The sequence below is a fragment of the Panulirus ornatus genome, chromosome 43 (genome assembly GCF_036320965.1).
Source record: "Panulirus ornatus isolate Po-2019 chromosome 43, ASM3632096v1, whole genome shotgun sequence".
Lineage (NCBI taxonomy): Eukaryota > Metazoa > Arthropoda > Malacostraca > Decapoda > Palinuridae > Panulirus > Panulirus ornatus.
In genome coordinates this window covers 26,718,845-26,734,120 of record NC_092266.1, presented here as the reverse complement: position 1 = coordinate 26,734,120, position 15,276 = coordinate 26,718,845, and the positions used below count along the sequence as shown (strand labels likewise).

The window sequence follows — 15,276 nt, the reverse complement described above, 5'->3', positions numbered from 1 at the left end:
ATTTGATGCTGCAGCACCTCACTTAACCCTCATCTTGTCAGTCTGATCAAAAACTCCATCTCAGTATGCACACAAAAACATTGAATTTTGTCGTTTCTTTACAGATTATGTCCGTTATACATGATTGATGAAAAGACCAAACAAGTAGTGTACTTTCCTCTATGTTGATGTGGGAAGGTGTTGAGTTGACAGGGAAAGGCATAGGTTGGTGACAGATTCTTGTTATATGCATTAGCATTCTGGTAAGAAGCAACTATTCTGAGCCTACAGTATGAGAGTTACATCATGGGTGTGACAGGTCCTTTGACATGTAGAATATGTGTTTTTAGTGTTGGAGAGATGGTTGATGTCCAGAGTGTAGATGAGAAGGTATCACTCTTATGTGCCGGAGGAGTTTAGTTTTAAATGGATGAATGTCTTGTGGGTTAGAATTTAAGACTGCATTAAATGGTCAGTGGTTCAATGCTTGGCGAGTCATTAAAGTGTGTATGTTGGGGAAGGGAGATCTATGAATATACGTAGATAGCAAAAGTGCGAAGTGGGGGTAAATTTTTTGTATCTACTTGTGGGTTGGTTAATGGTTATGGAAAGGTTTGAATGGGAGGGATCTAGGGTTTTTGCAAAGAATTTGTTGCTGAGCATATTGAAGTGAGATGGTATTGAAATTATTTTTACTTTATTTTGTAGGACATAGGTATTGTGTGTTCATAGTTCTTAACTCTCAGTGAGTGTTCTCAGGGCCTAGTTTAGCATGGTTTGAAATTTTGTTTGCTTTTGGCAGGATGGATGACTAGGAAGGTAAAGCATAGTTAACCTTAAATTTTGCCATACCACTATCATGGTATTACATAGTATGATGTGCTATGCCACAATCATGATTCCAAACTTTCATCCCCTTTTTAAATTCCCACCTTGTGTATTATTCCAGATCTCATCCTTAGATATCACTAGGAATGTAACAACACAGCTGGGAAAAATAATCTAAATGTAACTGCAACATCCACTCAGAAAGCATGACAGGGGACTCATTATTATGAAAAAAAGATAGAGATTTTTTCTATATATTACTGTTTTGGGAATATATGATTTATTCTAATTTATGATAAACACCAGTTTTAGGTGTTGAGTTTTAGTTAGCACTTAGATTTTATTCTTATGGATCATAATTCTAGGGTGTTTTCATCATGTTTTAGATGTTTTTTAGTGTCAGTAGTGTTGGAGAATAGTGTGGTGTGGCGGATTAGTGTTTTGAGTCCTTATGCTTGTTGTCTGTCTTAAGGTTGTGAAGTTGTAGAAAGGTGGGAGGGTGGATCATGATCTTATTTTTTTTGATTAGGGCTCTATGGACCTCTTGTGTTCTGAGTTGACTGAGGATTTTTTGTGTTTTTGATGCTGTTGGCATTGAGTAGTTGGAGGATTTTTGGTATATAGCTGGGGTTTTATGAAGTAATATGGTTTGTTCATTAAAGGTGAGAGTGTTAAAGGTCTCTATCTGCTTGAGGTTACACCGTAAGTCAAAAGTCACCTTTGGTTAGGCAGTTTCATTAGAAGTACAGTCTTGTCAGAGAACTTCTCATGTTAGGCAGTTCCATTAGAAGTACAGTCTTGTCAGAGAACTTCTCACTCAAAGAAGTCCATAATTTCCCGGTTGCTGGAAGTAGCACAGCTTTGGGCTGCAGGAGCCCTTGGATGGATGCCCTGGGTAACACCAGGACCCTCTCTTAGAAAGAGGTCCAGGAACAGATAGACAAATAAATAAATGTTTATTTTATGTACACCAGGACCAATATCTATGAGAGTCCTAGTATTACCCATGACCTTTCTTAAGTCTCCTGTAGTTCAAGATCTTTGAAAAGACTTTCCTCCAGATGATACAGCCTCACCAGAATGAATTTTCACTCAAAGTGTAAACTCTAGCAGATTGAGTTCTGTAACACTTGTATCTACATATAGTTGGCCACATTGCCAGTCATTATCAATGGCTTCAACTCAAACCCACGTAAACTCCTCAATAGAGTTCTCCAAGGAGCAGTTTTCTCCAACTGTTTTCAATCTTATTATTAGTCTAACCTCCTGTTACCTCAGGAAAACCTCAACTTGAAGGTCCTTTCACTTGCAGACAACCTCACAGTCATATCACATTACCCCAAATGCCACAGTAGTGACATCAAACACACAGCACTATGTTACACAGTTGGAGCATTGGTTCACCCAGAATAGAATATCTGCATCTCTAAGAAGGCTTCAGTCACTCTTTAACTGTATATAGACACAAATCCAGTTCACACCTTCCAGTTATGTTGAATGGCAAGTCAGTTCCATTCACCAAAACGCCTTTGACAAACACCATGCATATGACATATACCTGACATTGTCCAATCACCAATAATGTGAACTCAAAAGTAACACAAACTAAATGCCCACAGAACGTTAAACAGCATCAGCTTTGGACAAGAAAAAGAAACACTCGTTGGCCTCTACAAACAATTCATCCAATTGACTCTGAACTATGCCTTGCCTGCCTGACCCTCTGTTCCGTCAAAAGTATCTATTTCAAAGCTGCAAACCAATTACAGTAGTGCACTCGGATAAATCACTGGCTACTTGGCAACCATAAACATACAACACCTTCACAGTAAAACAAAGAATCTTATAATATAGTCCCACCTCAACATGCTTAGCCTTCACTCTCTACACAATGGCACTAGATCCCTACCATCCAAAGTACCCTATAACTACCATCCCCCAAGTTGATTTAGAATGCTATCCCTGCTTCATACTTCAGCAACCTCTACGTACAGATTCTTCACCCCCATCAAACAGAATGCTGATGATACTCATACTTACTGAACCAATCTGACAAGCACAAAACAATCACCTCGTATCTGAGTTTAAACTCCAACCCACTATTTATGCACCAATCAGGAACCACACTCCTCAAACAAATGCAAGTCACACTCTCTTGTCTACAATCTGGACGTAACCCATCACTACAGCACCACAAGCACTCTTTCAACATATCCTGAGACTCTTCATGCTCATGATGCAACTACCTAAAGAAAACACTAACCACTTATTGCTCAGTTGCCCTGAACTCTCTCCAAATGATGCACATAAACATCACAACAATTTATGACCTATGGTCCCAACTGGTGGATGTAGTCTCATAGAGGTGCTTCATTCCAGCTTTGTTTTACACCAATGTATTAATTATGAAGTAGTATTGGAAGAAGTTTACTTACTTTGTAGACCAGAGATTAATATATATGTATATCTGATATATATATATATATATTGATATGAAAGGCAATTTTCTATCTACATCTGGAATGATGGTATGTTACAGCAACTGGTCGAGAAGGTATGTAGAAATCAACAAGTCAGAGGTGAATATAAAGACCCGCTTGGAAGGCTTGAAACCATACACACAGTATGCCTTGTATGTACAGAGTGACACTGTTGTTGATGCCGATAGTGGTGTTAAATCAGAGATCACTTACGTCACCACTCTCCCTCACAGTAGGTGCTTCATTCCAACTGTGTTTTACACATTTGTTTCAGTTATGAAGTAAGATACTTAAGCTGTTTTATTTAATGAAGTTTGGAAAGATAATGGTAATGCAGTAATTAAGAAGCTCAGATATGAAGGTAATTTTTGATGGTGTACCAGATATATGAATTGGTTGATAAACATGATAATTCTATCTTCCCACCCATCTCCTTCAACAGACCCAAGCAGTCCCCGCAATGTGATCGTAGCAGATGTTGGGACCAATTGGATGACACTAACTTGGCAGCCACCGAGCTCACCTAATGGTAGAATTGACCATTATATTATCTTCATCCACCTTAACCCATATTGGATGGATTCATCTTTGGATTTCTGCTCCATGATGACCAGTAAGAGGAAGAGATATTTGGTAGGGCTTGATACAGATATGAAGGATGCAAAGAGTTTATGTAGGCATGTTTGAATAAACAGAAATTCCCTTTAGTTTTGGCCAGATTTCAAACATTTAGAAGTCTTAAACTATACAGCAGTGCCCTGAACTTTTATTGAGGAGTTTTGCTGTTATGTACATGACAGAATTCACTGAACACATGTTTGTGGTAAGAAAGCACAATGAAGTCCCAGTCATCTGGAACAGTTGGAACTGTATTCCATTTGGTTGAATGAGTTCTCTGATTAATTGAGTATTTGAATTTTTGAAACATGATATACAGGAGAAAATCTTTCGCTGTGCAATTTATTGAACACTTATAGAACTTGTTTTGCCAGAACTAACTCTCCTCCTAGGACCACCCACCTGACTGACTGCAAACTTGTCTCTGTCCCCAAAACTTGCATTCACTTCTCTTAGTACTTACATCTCTAAACAGATTAAACAACCATGATGACATCACACCCCCGAACTGCAGACCTACCTTCACTTGGAAACCTTAATCCTCCTTTTACCATTCACACACACACTCTCTCTCTCTCTCTCTCTCTCTCTCTCTCTCTCTCTCTCTCTCTCTCTCTCTCTCTCTCTCTCAACTGCTTCAGATGAAAGTGAATTCAAGGTAAATGACTCTTGTAGACATAAATTTATTCAGTGACTTTTGGATCTCTATTATTACAAGGTTGCCCACCAGGCCTGGGTGGTTGCCAGGTTGGCAGTGCATAATTGTTACCTCCCATAGTTAGTCATCCTCTTGCTATGCCAATGACAGCACTTTGTCTTGTGTTTTCTAGAGAGGAATCCAAGTGGCCTCTAGCTATATTGAGAGTACCAAATGGAAGATTATCCTGAACTGATAGACGATGATGATCAGTTTTCATATCGAGTGAAACTTGATTTTATGGACACAGACTCTTTGGGTAGTAAAAGTTGACCAGTATGAGACAAGTGTTTCTAGCAGCAGTGTTGCCAGTACCTACTTTACTGCATATGACTGGTGGAGTTGATAATTCTACAAACTTTTATAATTTTGCTGTTATGAAAAAATTATTGATGAAAATAAGGAAATGGGTGAAAATAAGGAAAGATTGATTTTATAGGGTGAAACACAATGATAATCAGTAATCAGTGTTTAGGTAAAGGTAAAATAAACAAAACATTCCGAGTGTCAATGTACTTGACGTACTTTACACTTAAGCTTTACTCCTGTACTTTTTAGAAAGTTGCACTTTTAAAAGAATAAAGCTTTTGCACATTATCAATGTGATGGTGGAGGATGAAATATATTCATGAAATTATTGTTTTCATTGTTTCTTGAGTATCTTTGAAACTGTAAGGTTAAATGAAAAATTTGAGATTCACAGCGTTGGAAAGAAATTTTACTCAGGAGTTATGGGGTCAGATTCCTTTTTATTTATCATTTTGAAACTTGTTCATGAGGAATATCTTTGAACATTCCCTTTTAAACATACCATGCACATATATTCTTCACTTCATGATTATTCTTTTCCTTTTCTTTTAAAAGGGTAACTTTAATTTTTTTTTCCAATTCAGTTGATGATTTGAAAATCTTCCATTAAGATTTATTGTTAGTTATGTGTTTAAAAGATGCATCTTGTATTTGATATATTCACTTACACAGTTATACCTGCCTTTACTTGTATACTATGATTGGAGCTTATACATGAAAATAGTATTCTTGATAAAAAGAAAGTCATTATTATTTTTGTGTTTTTATATTTGGAATTGAGCAAAAGGTCTTTACCACAGTAGATTATTTGTGATTGACCCCTATTCTGAAAGGGCCATTTATAAATGTTGATAAGATATAACAACTACTTGGACAGTTTTATTCTGTAATGCTGTATAACTTTCTTTACTGCAGGCCAAGATAAAGTGAAGGATGTAAAGGAGTCAGGAAAGGTAAGCAGTTACTTGTATATAGTAATTAATTCTTAATGCTCTGATAGTTGTGTCTTCCTGTTTTGTGAATCCATTTCTTCTTATATTGTAAATTCCATAACTTCTTTGATTGATGTGTAGCTGAGATTTTTTCTTTTTTAGGGCTTTCGTTCAGATTATTGAGGAATAACTAAAAACATTTGGATTTGTATGTAGCATTTATGGATCTGGAGAAGGCATATGATAGAGTTGATAGAGATGCTGTGTGGAAGGTATTAAGAATATATGGTGTGGGAGGTAAGTTGTTGGAAGTGAAAAGTTTTTATCAAGGATGTAAGGCATGTGTACGTGTAGGAAGAGAAGAAAGTGATTGTTTCTCAGTGAATGTTAGTTTGTGGCAGGGGTGCATGATGTTTCCATGGTTGTTTTAATTTGTTCATGGATAGGGTTGTTAGGGAGGTGAATGCAAGAGTCTTGGAAAGAGGGGCAAGTATGCAATCTGTTGTGGATGAGAGAGCTTGGGAAGTGGGTCAGTTGTTGTTCGCTGATGATACAGCGCTGGTGGCTGATTTGTGTGAGAAACTGCAGAAGCTGGTGACTGAGTTTGGTAAAGCGTGTGGAAGAAGAAAGCTGAGAGTAAATGTGAATAAGATCAAGGTTATTAGGTACAGTAGGGTTGAGGGACAAGTTAATTGGGAGGTAAGTTTGAATGGAGTAAAACTGGAGGAAGTAAAGTGTTTTAGATATCTGGGAGTGGATTTGGCAGCAGATGGAACCATAGAAGTGGAAGTGAATCATAGGGTGGGGGAGGGGGCGAAAGTTCTGGTAGCATTGACAAATGTGTGGAAGTCAAGAACGTTATCTTGAAAAGCAAAAATGGGTGTGTTTGAAGGAATAGTGGTTCCAACAATGTTATATGGTTGCGAGGCGTGGGCTATAGATAGAGTTGTGCGGAGGAGGGTGGATGTGCTGGAAATGAGATGTTTGAGGACAATATGCGGTCTGAGGTGGTTTGATCGAGCAAGTAATGAAAGGGTAAGAGTGATGTGTGGTAATAAAAAGAGTGTGGTTGAGAGAGCAGAAGAGGGTGTTTTGAAATGGTTTGGTCACATGGAGAGAATGAGTTAGGAAAGATTGACCAAGAGGATATATGTGTCGGAGGTGGAGGGAATGAGAAGAAGTGGGAGACCAAATTGGAGGTGGAAAGATTGTGTGAAAAAGATTTTGAGCAATCAGGGCCTGAACATGCAGGAGGGTGAAAGGTGTGCAAGGAATAGAGTGAATTGGAACGATGTGGTATACCGGGGTTGACGTGCTGTCAATGGATTGAACCAGGGCATTTGAAGCATATGGGGTAAACCATGGAAAGTTTTGTGGGGCCTGGATGTGGAAAGGGAGCTGTGGTTTTGGTGCATTATACATGACAGCTAGAGACTGAGTGAGAACGAATGTGGCCTTTGCTGTCTTTTCCTAGCGCTACCTCGCGCACATGCGGGGGAGGGGGTTTTCATTTTCATGTGTGGCGGGATGGCGATGGGAATGAATAAGGGCAGACAGTATGAATTATGTACATGTGTATATGTGTATATGTCTGTGTGTGTATATATATGTATATGTTGAGATGTATAGATATGTGTATGTGCCGTGTGTGGACATGTATATATATACATGTGTATGTGGGTGGGTTGGGCCATTCTTTTGTTTGTTTCCTTACGCTACCTCGCTAACGCGGGAGACAGCGACAAAGTATAATAAAATATAAATGTAATGAATAACTAAAAACGAATCAAATACTTCGGGTAAACATTTCTGCCAGACAAAAGATATATCTTTTGCAGATTGAAAAACCCAATATCTCCAAGGTTGTGACCTGCAAGTATGAGATTATTCCCTGGGAAATATAGAGTTGGGATCCTTCTTACCATTATAGAATTAGTGAGGGAGCTTTCTTCTGCACACCTTTTCAGGTGGTTGGGTCACTGAAGCCTTTGCTTTATTAATGTTGTTTGTTCTCATTCAGTCAGTAACTGCCACCAGGTTGATGTCATCATCTCATCTGCTCCCAGTTATCTAGAGCTCACAATTCAGAGGTCGTAGTGCCAACCCAAAGTGATCAAAAAGCACAGAAGAAGGGTCTTTCAAAAATTGAGGGGAAGAGCAAGAAAAATAGGAAAAACTGCTTGGTGGACATTAAATTGGGGAGGAAAGGTTTTGTAACCTTATAAGCCTTCATTTCATTCCACTGATGTCTCTCTCATGAGCATGAAAGCATATCTACATGAAGGATCAGTCTAAAAACAACAGAATTGATTACCATCATTGATGAATCAGATGTGTACCGGAGTCTGACTCTCTAGGAGGAGAAATCTCCACGTCTTCACAGGCAGGATCCACCGTCTCAGTTAAGGTACCATTTTACAGAGGTGGAAGAATAGTGCCAAAGGCTCTTTTTTTTTTAATTCCTCCAATTGAAGGTTTCTAAGGAAGGCTAAGGTAGAAGCCTCCTTGTTTCCATGTGCTCTTGTGTAAAGCCTAGGATGGGCCGGCAAAACTAGTTTCTTAATCTACATAGAAGTAATTCTCTCCAAAAGGGGTTTTAAAGGTTTCAAGGTGCACAAGAAAAGTGGAATATTCCCTAAATAATCTCTGGTGAAATTCAAAAGATTTCTAAGGAATGTTTTTGGGATATGAGGCATGACACTCCCACTGAAAACTAGTTTCACCCAAACATTTTACACATTCACATACATTTTTACAGTATTGGGAGATGATGGCCTAGTCATATTTATGTAGCTACCAATGGAAGCTGTTGACATTAACCAAAGGTCTGGACCATCATTGTACCTGTATGTTCACAGTGCCAAATGCCTGTCACTAGAAGGCACTACTCCATCAGATGCCCTAACTGTACTCATGGGTACCATTTCCAATATGCTTCACTGTAATCCATAAAAGATGACTTAGAGTATTGGACATGCAGCAACCACTCAGACAGTAACCTCAAAACCTTTTCACCATCCCCCTTACCCTTAGCACAGACACTCAATAAACGTCAGTACAAAATGTTCAGTCTCACTCCTTACAAACAAGTCCTACTACTACACATAACCCCAGCAACAAAGTAAACTTTGTGCATTTCAGCACTAATGGCATCAGATACACAAACACAAAAAATATCAACACTAAGAGCACAACATCCACATACCCCTCATCCAAGAAACCAGACTCTCATTCAAGTCCCTTCTTTCACCTTCTACAACTATCATATGGCTTCTCCAGGTCTATACAAATCCATCTGTTTTCTGAATATTTCTCACATACATTACTTAAAACAAACACCTGTCCACACTTCCTCAATCATTTCTGAAACCACTTTCCCATTCTGATGCTCTGTACCTGCCCTCACCTTCTTGAGGCTTTGGAACTTTCTAATCTCTCTTGCCTTTCCCATTAACTATTACCTGAAACATTTTAAAGGACAGTTTTTTCACTCCAAAATTTGTAAATACTTTTTCTTGTCTTCTTTCTTCCTTTCTTTAACCTGTTTCCCTAGAATCCTTTCCATGATGTGGAGAGAAGCCTTCAACATATAGAAATAAATTGTGAATAAAAGCAAGGTTATTAGGTTTAGCAGGGTAGAGGGACATGTTATTTGGTGTATGAGTTTGATAGCAGAAAGTTTGGTAGAAGTGAAGTGTTTTAAAGTTTGGTAGAAGTGAAGTGTTTTAGATACAAATAAATTTCATTTATCTTCTTAGGAGCCAACAAGCACCACAGAAGCACCTTTAGTCAATGAAATTTGTAAATCACTCCCTCAAGGGGCTACATCTGAGGACTGTTGTCCATGCTCTCCAGACACAGTGCGCCAGGAACGGCAACAGGATATAGACTTTGAGGATAGGCTGTACAGTTTTGTATACATGTAAGTTAATATGCAGTGATTATGTATAATAAAATGATATAACATATTTACTTTTTTCAGTCTTTACTTATTTCTTTGCCTCAGAATTCCCATATTTGCCATGCAGTATCAATAAAAGTTTGCAAACATTTCAAAATAATTGTTGGATTTTGGGTGATCTTTCAGGCATCGATCTAGTAGGCGGAAACGTAGTGACTCAAACTTGTACCATCAGGTTGGTTGCATTTCTTCTTTCTTTCAGTAAGTAAAACTGCTTTTGAAAAACTCGTTAAAAAGAAACTATTTTTTTTAAATTGGTGTGATTCAGTAATGGGATATTATAATGTCTTTTTTCCAAATATTATTATACTGAAAATGATTCAGGAGTACTTAATGAACTTAATGACCAGAGAGATTCTAAATTCTTGATTTAGTCCTGTTTTTTTTTATTTAAGGAGAAATATTCATCTGATCTTCTTGAAAGTGGTCCATCCATCTACATGAATTATTCTTCAATCCGTAATTCATCTGAGAGTGGTAAGTGTTTATTAGTCAAAGATATATTCCCTAATCCCTTTCCTTTTGCAATGCACTTTTCTTTTGATGTAATAGGGCTTTAAGTTGTTGGATATGCTTTTAGTGAAGGACTAAAAGGATTTGTCAGAGGTCAGGTCAGCATACTTTCTTTCAAAAATGTGCTTTGCTATCCAAAGAACACTGAGCAGAAATGAAAAGAGAGTGGAGTTTCAAGGAAAGGAAGGAGTTTCATAGTTTAGTAAGCACTGTCCTTGATACAATAGGCAGCAAAGTAGGAGCAATATAACCTCGATTTGAGGGGAAAGACTTAGAAGATGTAAAAGTCCATTCTAGCTAGGATAACCTTTGTTGTTCATTCAGTACAACATTAAGCATTCTTATTGAAGAAGTAGTACTTATCCTAAGGAAAGTCAGTAAAGAAGCTGTTCAAGGTTAGCCTTTGAGCTTTTCCAAAGTGCCAAAGTTGGTGTTTTGAGAGGGGAGATAGAGGATGGGTGTGCCATATTAGAATCAACAGGAATAAGATTGTGAACATAGGACCCCAAGTGTTCAGAAATGATGTCTGAATAGCACACAAGCAGCCAGCTCTTGGGAGCAAAAACCAAAGTGATATGAGTGGAAAGTTGGAACAACATGTGGCATTGGGCAAGTGGGTCAAGTTCTGAAGTTAGCCCTGGAGAGCTGATGAGTTTGACTGCTTTCAACTCATTTGAGGCAAGTACAGATGCAGAGCTAGAACCAACCCAGATGTGAGGGCAGTAATCCATACAAGGATGGAATAATCCTTTGTTTAAGTGGAGTAACTGCTTGTAAGAATAAGATTTTGACAGCTAAACAGGACCCCCATTTTGTAGAAGTAGACTTGGCAATTATCGTAATGTAGAGTTTCCAAAATAGTGTGGATGATAGAGTAATACCAAGTATGTGTAACATTCTTCTTGTTTATACTGATGCACTCAGTTCTGTTACTTGGATAGTTGTATGGCTTCATTACAAAGGCAAAAACTACAGATATATTAGGTAAACAAGAAGGAAATGTAGCATTAACACTGAATAATAACACTAACAGAACATGTCATGGGTTATGGTAGTTCTTGGTAAACAAAGCTGTGAATTCATCCACTATTTTGATAGAAATATTATATGCAGGCATTCAGCTTCTGGTTTTTCAGCAACTGTGTCATCAACATTTGCTACTTTCATAACCAGGGCTGTCATCTAGAGCTTCTATTCTATCTAGCCATCATAAGGAAGCTTTAATTGGATGTGATTATCAGAAGGGACATTTGACAAACCTTTACTTAATGATATGTACCTCTGTTTAGATATGGTTGACCTTCTTTGTGTGGCTTTAGGTGTACCACTTTCAAGAGAAAAGTGTATCTTGTTGGCCAAATTTTTGTAAGGGCTAGGCCTTTCCAGTAGTTTTCAATAGTTTTTCTGTTATTCCAGTTTCATATGAGTTTGCTTTCAAATGCTTATAAGGGCTCTGAGTGTAAGTGAAGAATATAGGTTTTGAAGGATGAAAAACTATTTCTCCAATTTAGGCAGAGTCCAATATGAGCAATCATCCATTTACCCTCCTTTCTTTTCTTTCCCCTTTTTCCCATTTCAAAAATGCTTTTTTTTTTTTCTCTCATTCCTGACAGTAACATGCTCAAGTCATAAGCTCCATAGGCTAGTAAAGATGGTGAGGCAGACTGCCTGGCGCTACCTCACCATGCTTCAACATCACAGACTTTTGCAGGTTGCTGTATGGTTCTTGTTGCTGTGGATGAACATATTTAATCTTATTTGTTTTACAGTGGTTGAAGGGGATGAAGCCTTATGGATTCAACGTACTTGGGAGTTAAATGGTATTGTAACACTTCACCGAGCAAGTTTTTTTTTATTCTAATACAGCTTTCTCTGTGGGGAAAAAAAATTTCATATTTTAGAATCAATATTTTATGTTACTTAATGCTATTTGATTACCAGAATCTTTTGTTATGATCAGATGTGACTGTGTACACGACCAACAAGCAGAGTTATGACATCCCCAACCTTCGCCACTTCTCCCGGTATCAGATTGAGGTCAGTACAAATTCGATTATAGAAAAAACTTGATAGACTATCTTGTCTTTCCAAATTTTATTTTTAGAGTTAATTAACCCATCCATTGCAGATAGTTGATTTTATGGATTATCCCTGTGTAGCAGTAATTTCAATAATGAAAGAAGAATTAAGCATATTTATTGTGAAGATGAATATGGTACTCTCTCTTGATGGCATCATCTTCAGTGGACAAAAGGAGTTCAATCTTGTCTTAAGAACTTCTCACTCTAAAATGGTTTGTCTTTTCCCTGCTACTGACTGTAGTGCACTATGGAAGCAGCAGGACCCCTGTGAAAGGGTGTAAGATTTTAAGACTAAAAGAAAAATTTTTCACATGAATTATGCATCATTACCATGCTGTAAGTTCTTTTATTTGCAGCATTATAAGATGGTTAATATGTTGGCTTGGAATTTTTAACAGAATTTTAAGATATATATTGTTCAGTTTGCTCTTACTACTCATATTGTTGTTTTTGTATGCGTGCAAAACTTTGCAGTTTAACCACACACCTCTTTCGCAAAGTTACTATTTTTTTCTTTTTTACATGATAATTGTCGTGGATGTATATGTGGCCACAGATTATTGCTTGTCACCAGCCTACTTCAAATTGCCCAAAGGATTCAGGATTGAATTTGTGTGCTCTTTGCTCCCTTGACCCTGTCAAACTTGTGAAAACCACAAAGAAATTATGTAAGTATTTTTCCATCATGTACATTTAGAGTAGGAGTATGGCATAGTCTGCATTATGAAGATTGTTAGAAAGCAAGAAAATGATTGAATTAGATTAGAGCAGTAAAGAATCATTGAAACAGAAACAAAAGAAAAATATTGATAGTACACCATAATTATATTTTCACTTGATATGTTCAGAGAAAAACTCTTTTAAGTGAATTTGTTTTTAGTAAATACATGTTTACATATTAAAAGGGGGCACCATTCTCAGCAGGTGCTACACTCCTCATTAAGATGAAAGTTTTCCTACAAGGTTTTATGCACAAAGTGCTGTAAATGATTTTGTATGAACAGGATTATTATTTGTGATAATAATGAATAAGACATGGTGAACACAAAGGCTAAGATACATCAAAAATGGGTCGTCAAGCTGTCAAGGTAGTGGACTGAAAATTGTAGTCTCTTCGTCTAGTTACCATCATCTGTGGCAGGCTGGTAGAGCCTTTCTTGAACCACAATTTGCACCACGTTTCTTAATCCAAATCCGAAACCACTCTTTTCATGGACACCTCACAGTAGCTGTTTAAAACCATACTACACAACAGTTTTCTTGATCCACAGTCCTTCATCTGCACTCCACACCATCTCACAATCCATACCACCTCTTCTGATCCACTTTCCACTCTATATCTTATGATCCACATACTCTGTCATCTATCTTGGTCCTAAACCCCACATAATTTCTCATAGTCTACACCCAGATTGTTTCGTGATCCACGCTCCACATCATCTTCCTTGCTTCTCTCCCCATAGTATCTCCCTGAATCTGCACCCAACATCATATTTTTTATCCACATCCCATGTTATTATTCTTGCTTCATGCTGTACATCATCTCTCTTAATGCACACCCCACATCATATTTCTTTAGCCACACTTGCGTAGTTTTTTTTTTTATCACACCCACAATCATCTTGCATAATCTACATTCCACAGCATCTTTCTTGATCCACATTCCATATCATCTCTCTCATTCTACACCCCTCATAATTTCTTAACCTCACTCCATTGCTCCACATCCAGTGTGTATCTTGATCAACTCCCAACATCTCTGAAAATCTACACTCCACACCCCTTCTTGTTCCATACCCCCACCAGCTGTCTCAATCCATATCCTACACCAGTTGTCTTAATCCACTCCCCTTACCAACTCTTGATCTACACCCCACAACACCACCTCTTGATCTTTATCCCACACCAGTTCTCATGATCCACATCCCACACCTTATCTCTTGATCCACACATCCACATATGATCTACACCCCACACTTCTTAGTCCATGCTTCACACTTCATATCTATTTTGATCTACACCACTCTTCTTCCTTTTGTGATTCACACCCAGTGCCTCTCTGTCCACACTCCTGCTGGGTTTTTATGTATGATAGATGTTCCAGAAGCTGTTCAGCTGGAGGAAATTACTAAAACACAAAAAGATTCTATTGAATACAATGAGAAGGGAGAGAGAGCAGGAGCAAATTTAGCAGATGATAAACAAACACAGAACATGGCAATTGATATGAGGGAACATAGACTTGGGTTCACACAGAGGTGAAGTTGTAAAGACAACAATATTCACTGTAGAGATGGAGCAATAAAGGAAGTTTATTGTCTGATTGATGAAAGATTTAGGAAAGTACAGAGCACACATGACTAGTGTCTGTTGCTAAGATAGAGATTTTAGAGAAAGTTAAGAACGCAGGTTAATTCAGAATTGAAGGATCTAGGTCAGAAGTGGATGGCATCAAAATTAGAAAGATTGATAAGGCAGGAGTTTGATAGATTTGTGTGTTAGGGAGATCATACACTAGATTAAGAAAAATGGAACAAGAAAGTTTGAATGATCATTAAAAGAACACTGGAGGCTATGGAAGTGCCAGGCATAATTTCATTGAAAAATGAAAGAGGAATTAGTGGTTATGATCAAGATGTAGCCAGGAGGAGCTTAGGCAAGCTCAGAAACTTAAAAACATGTTTCTTAATGAGGTATGCATCAAATGAGATAGATCATAGGAAGAGAGGGGGAAAAAATAAAGAATATATTGAGAAGGCAAAAACATTGATGTGCGAAATGAGACAAGAGGGTGGAGCAGTCCCTTGCATATATTGGCATGGATATTGAGAATTGTTTATTATCCACACAATGGAAAAATTAATCATATACCTGTCAA

General features: G+C 37.8%; 1 protein-coding gene across 1 annotated transcript in view; it reads left to right on the top strand.

Moving 5' to 3' along the window:
- The window catches only part of LOC139762423 (insulin-like peptide receptor), a 109,155-nt gene that overhangs the window by 63,232 nt on the left and 30,647 nt on the right, over positions 1-15,276 (top strand). Inside the window, 8 exon segments of the mRNA XM_071687289.1 lie at positions 3,347-3,519; positions 3,730-3,900; positions 5,827-5,864; positions 9,602-9,765; positions 9,931-9,979; positions 10,200-10,281; positions 12,278-12,354; positions 12,955-13,066. Coding sequence (XP_071543390.1) covers positions 3,347-3,519; positions 3,730-3,900; positions 5,827-5,864; positions 9,602-9,765; positions 9,931-9,979; positions 10,200-10,281; positions 12,278-12,354; positions 12,955-13,066 — 866 coding nt within the window.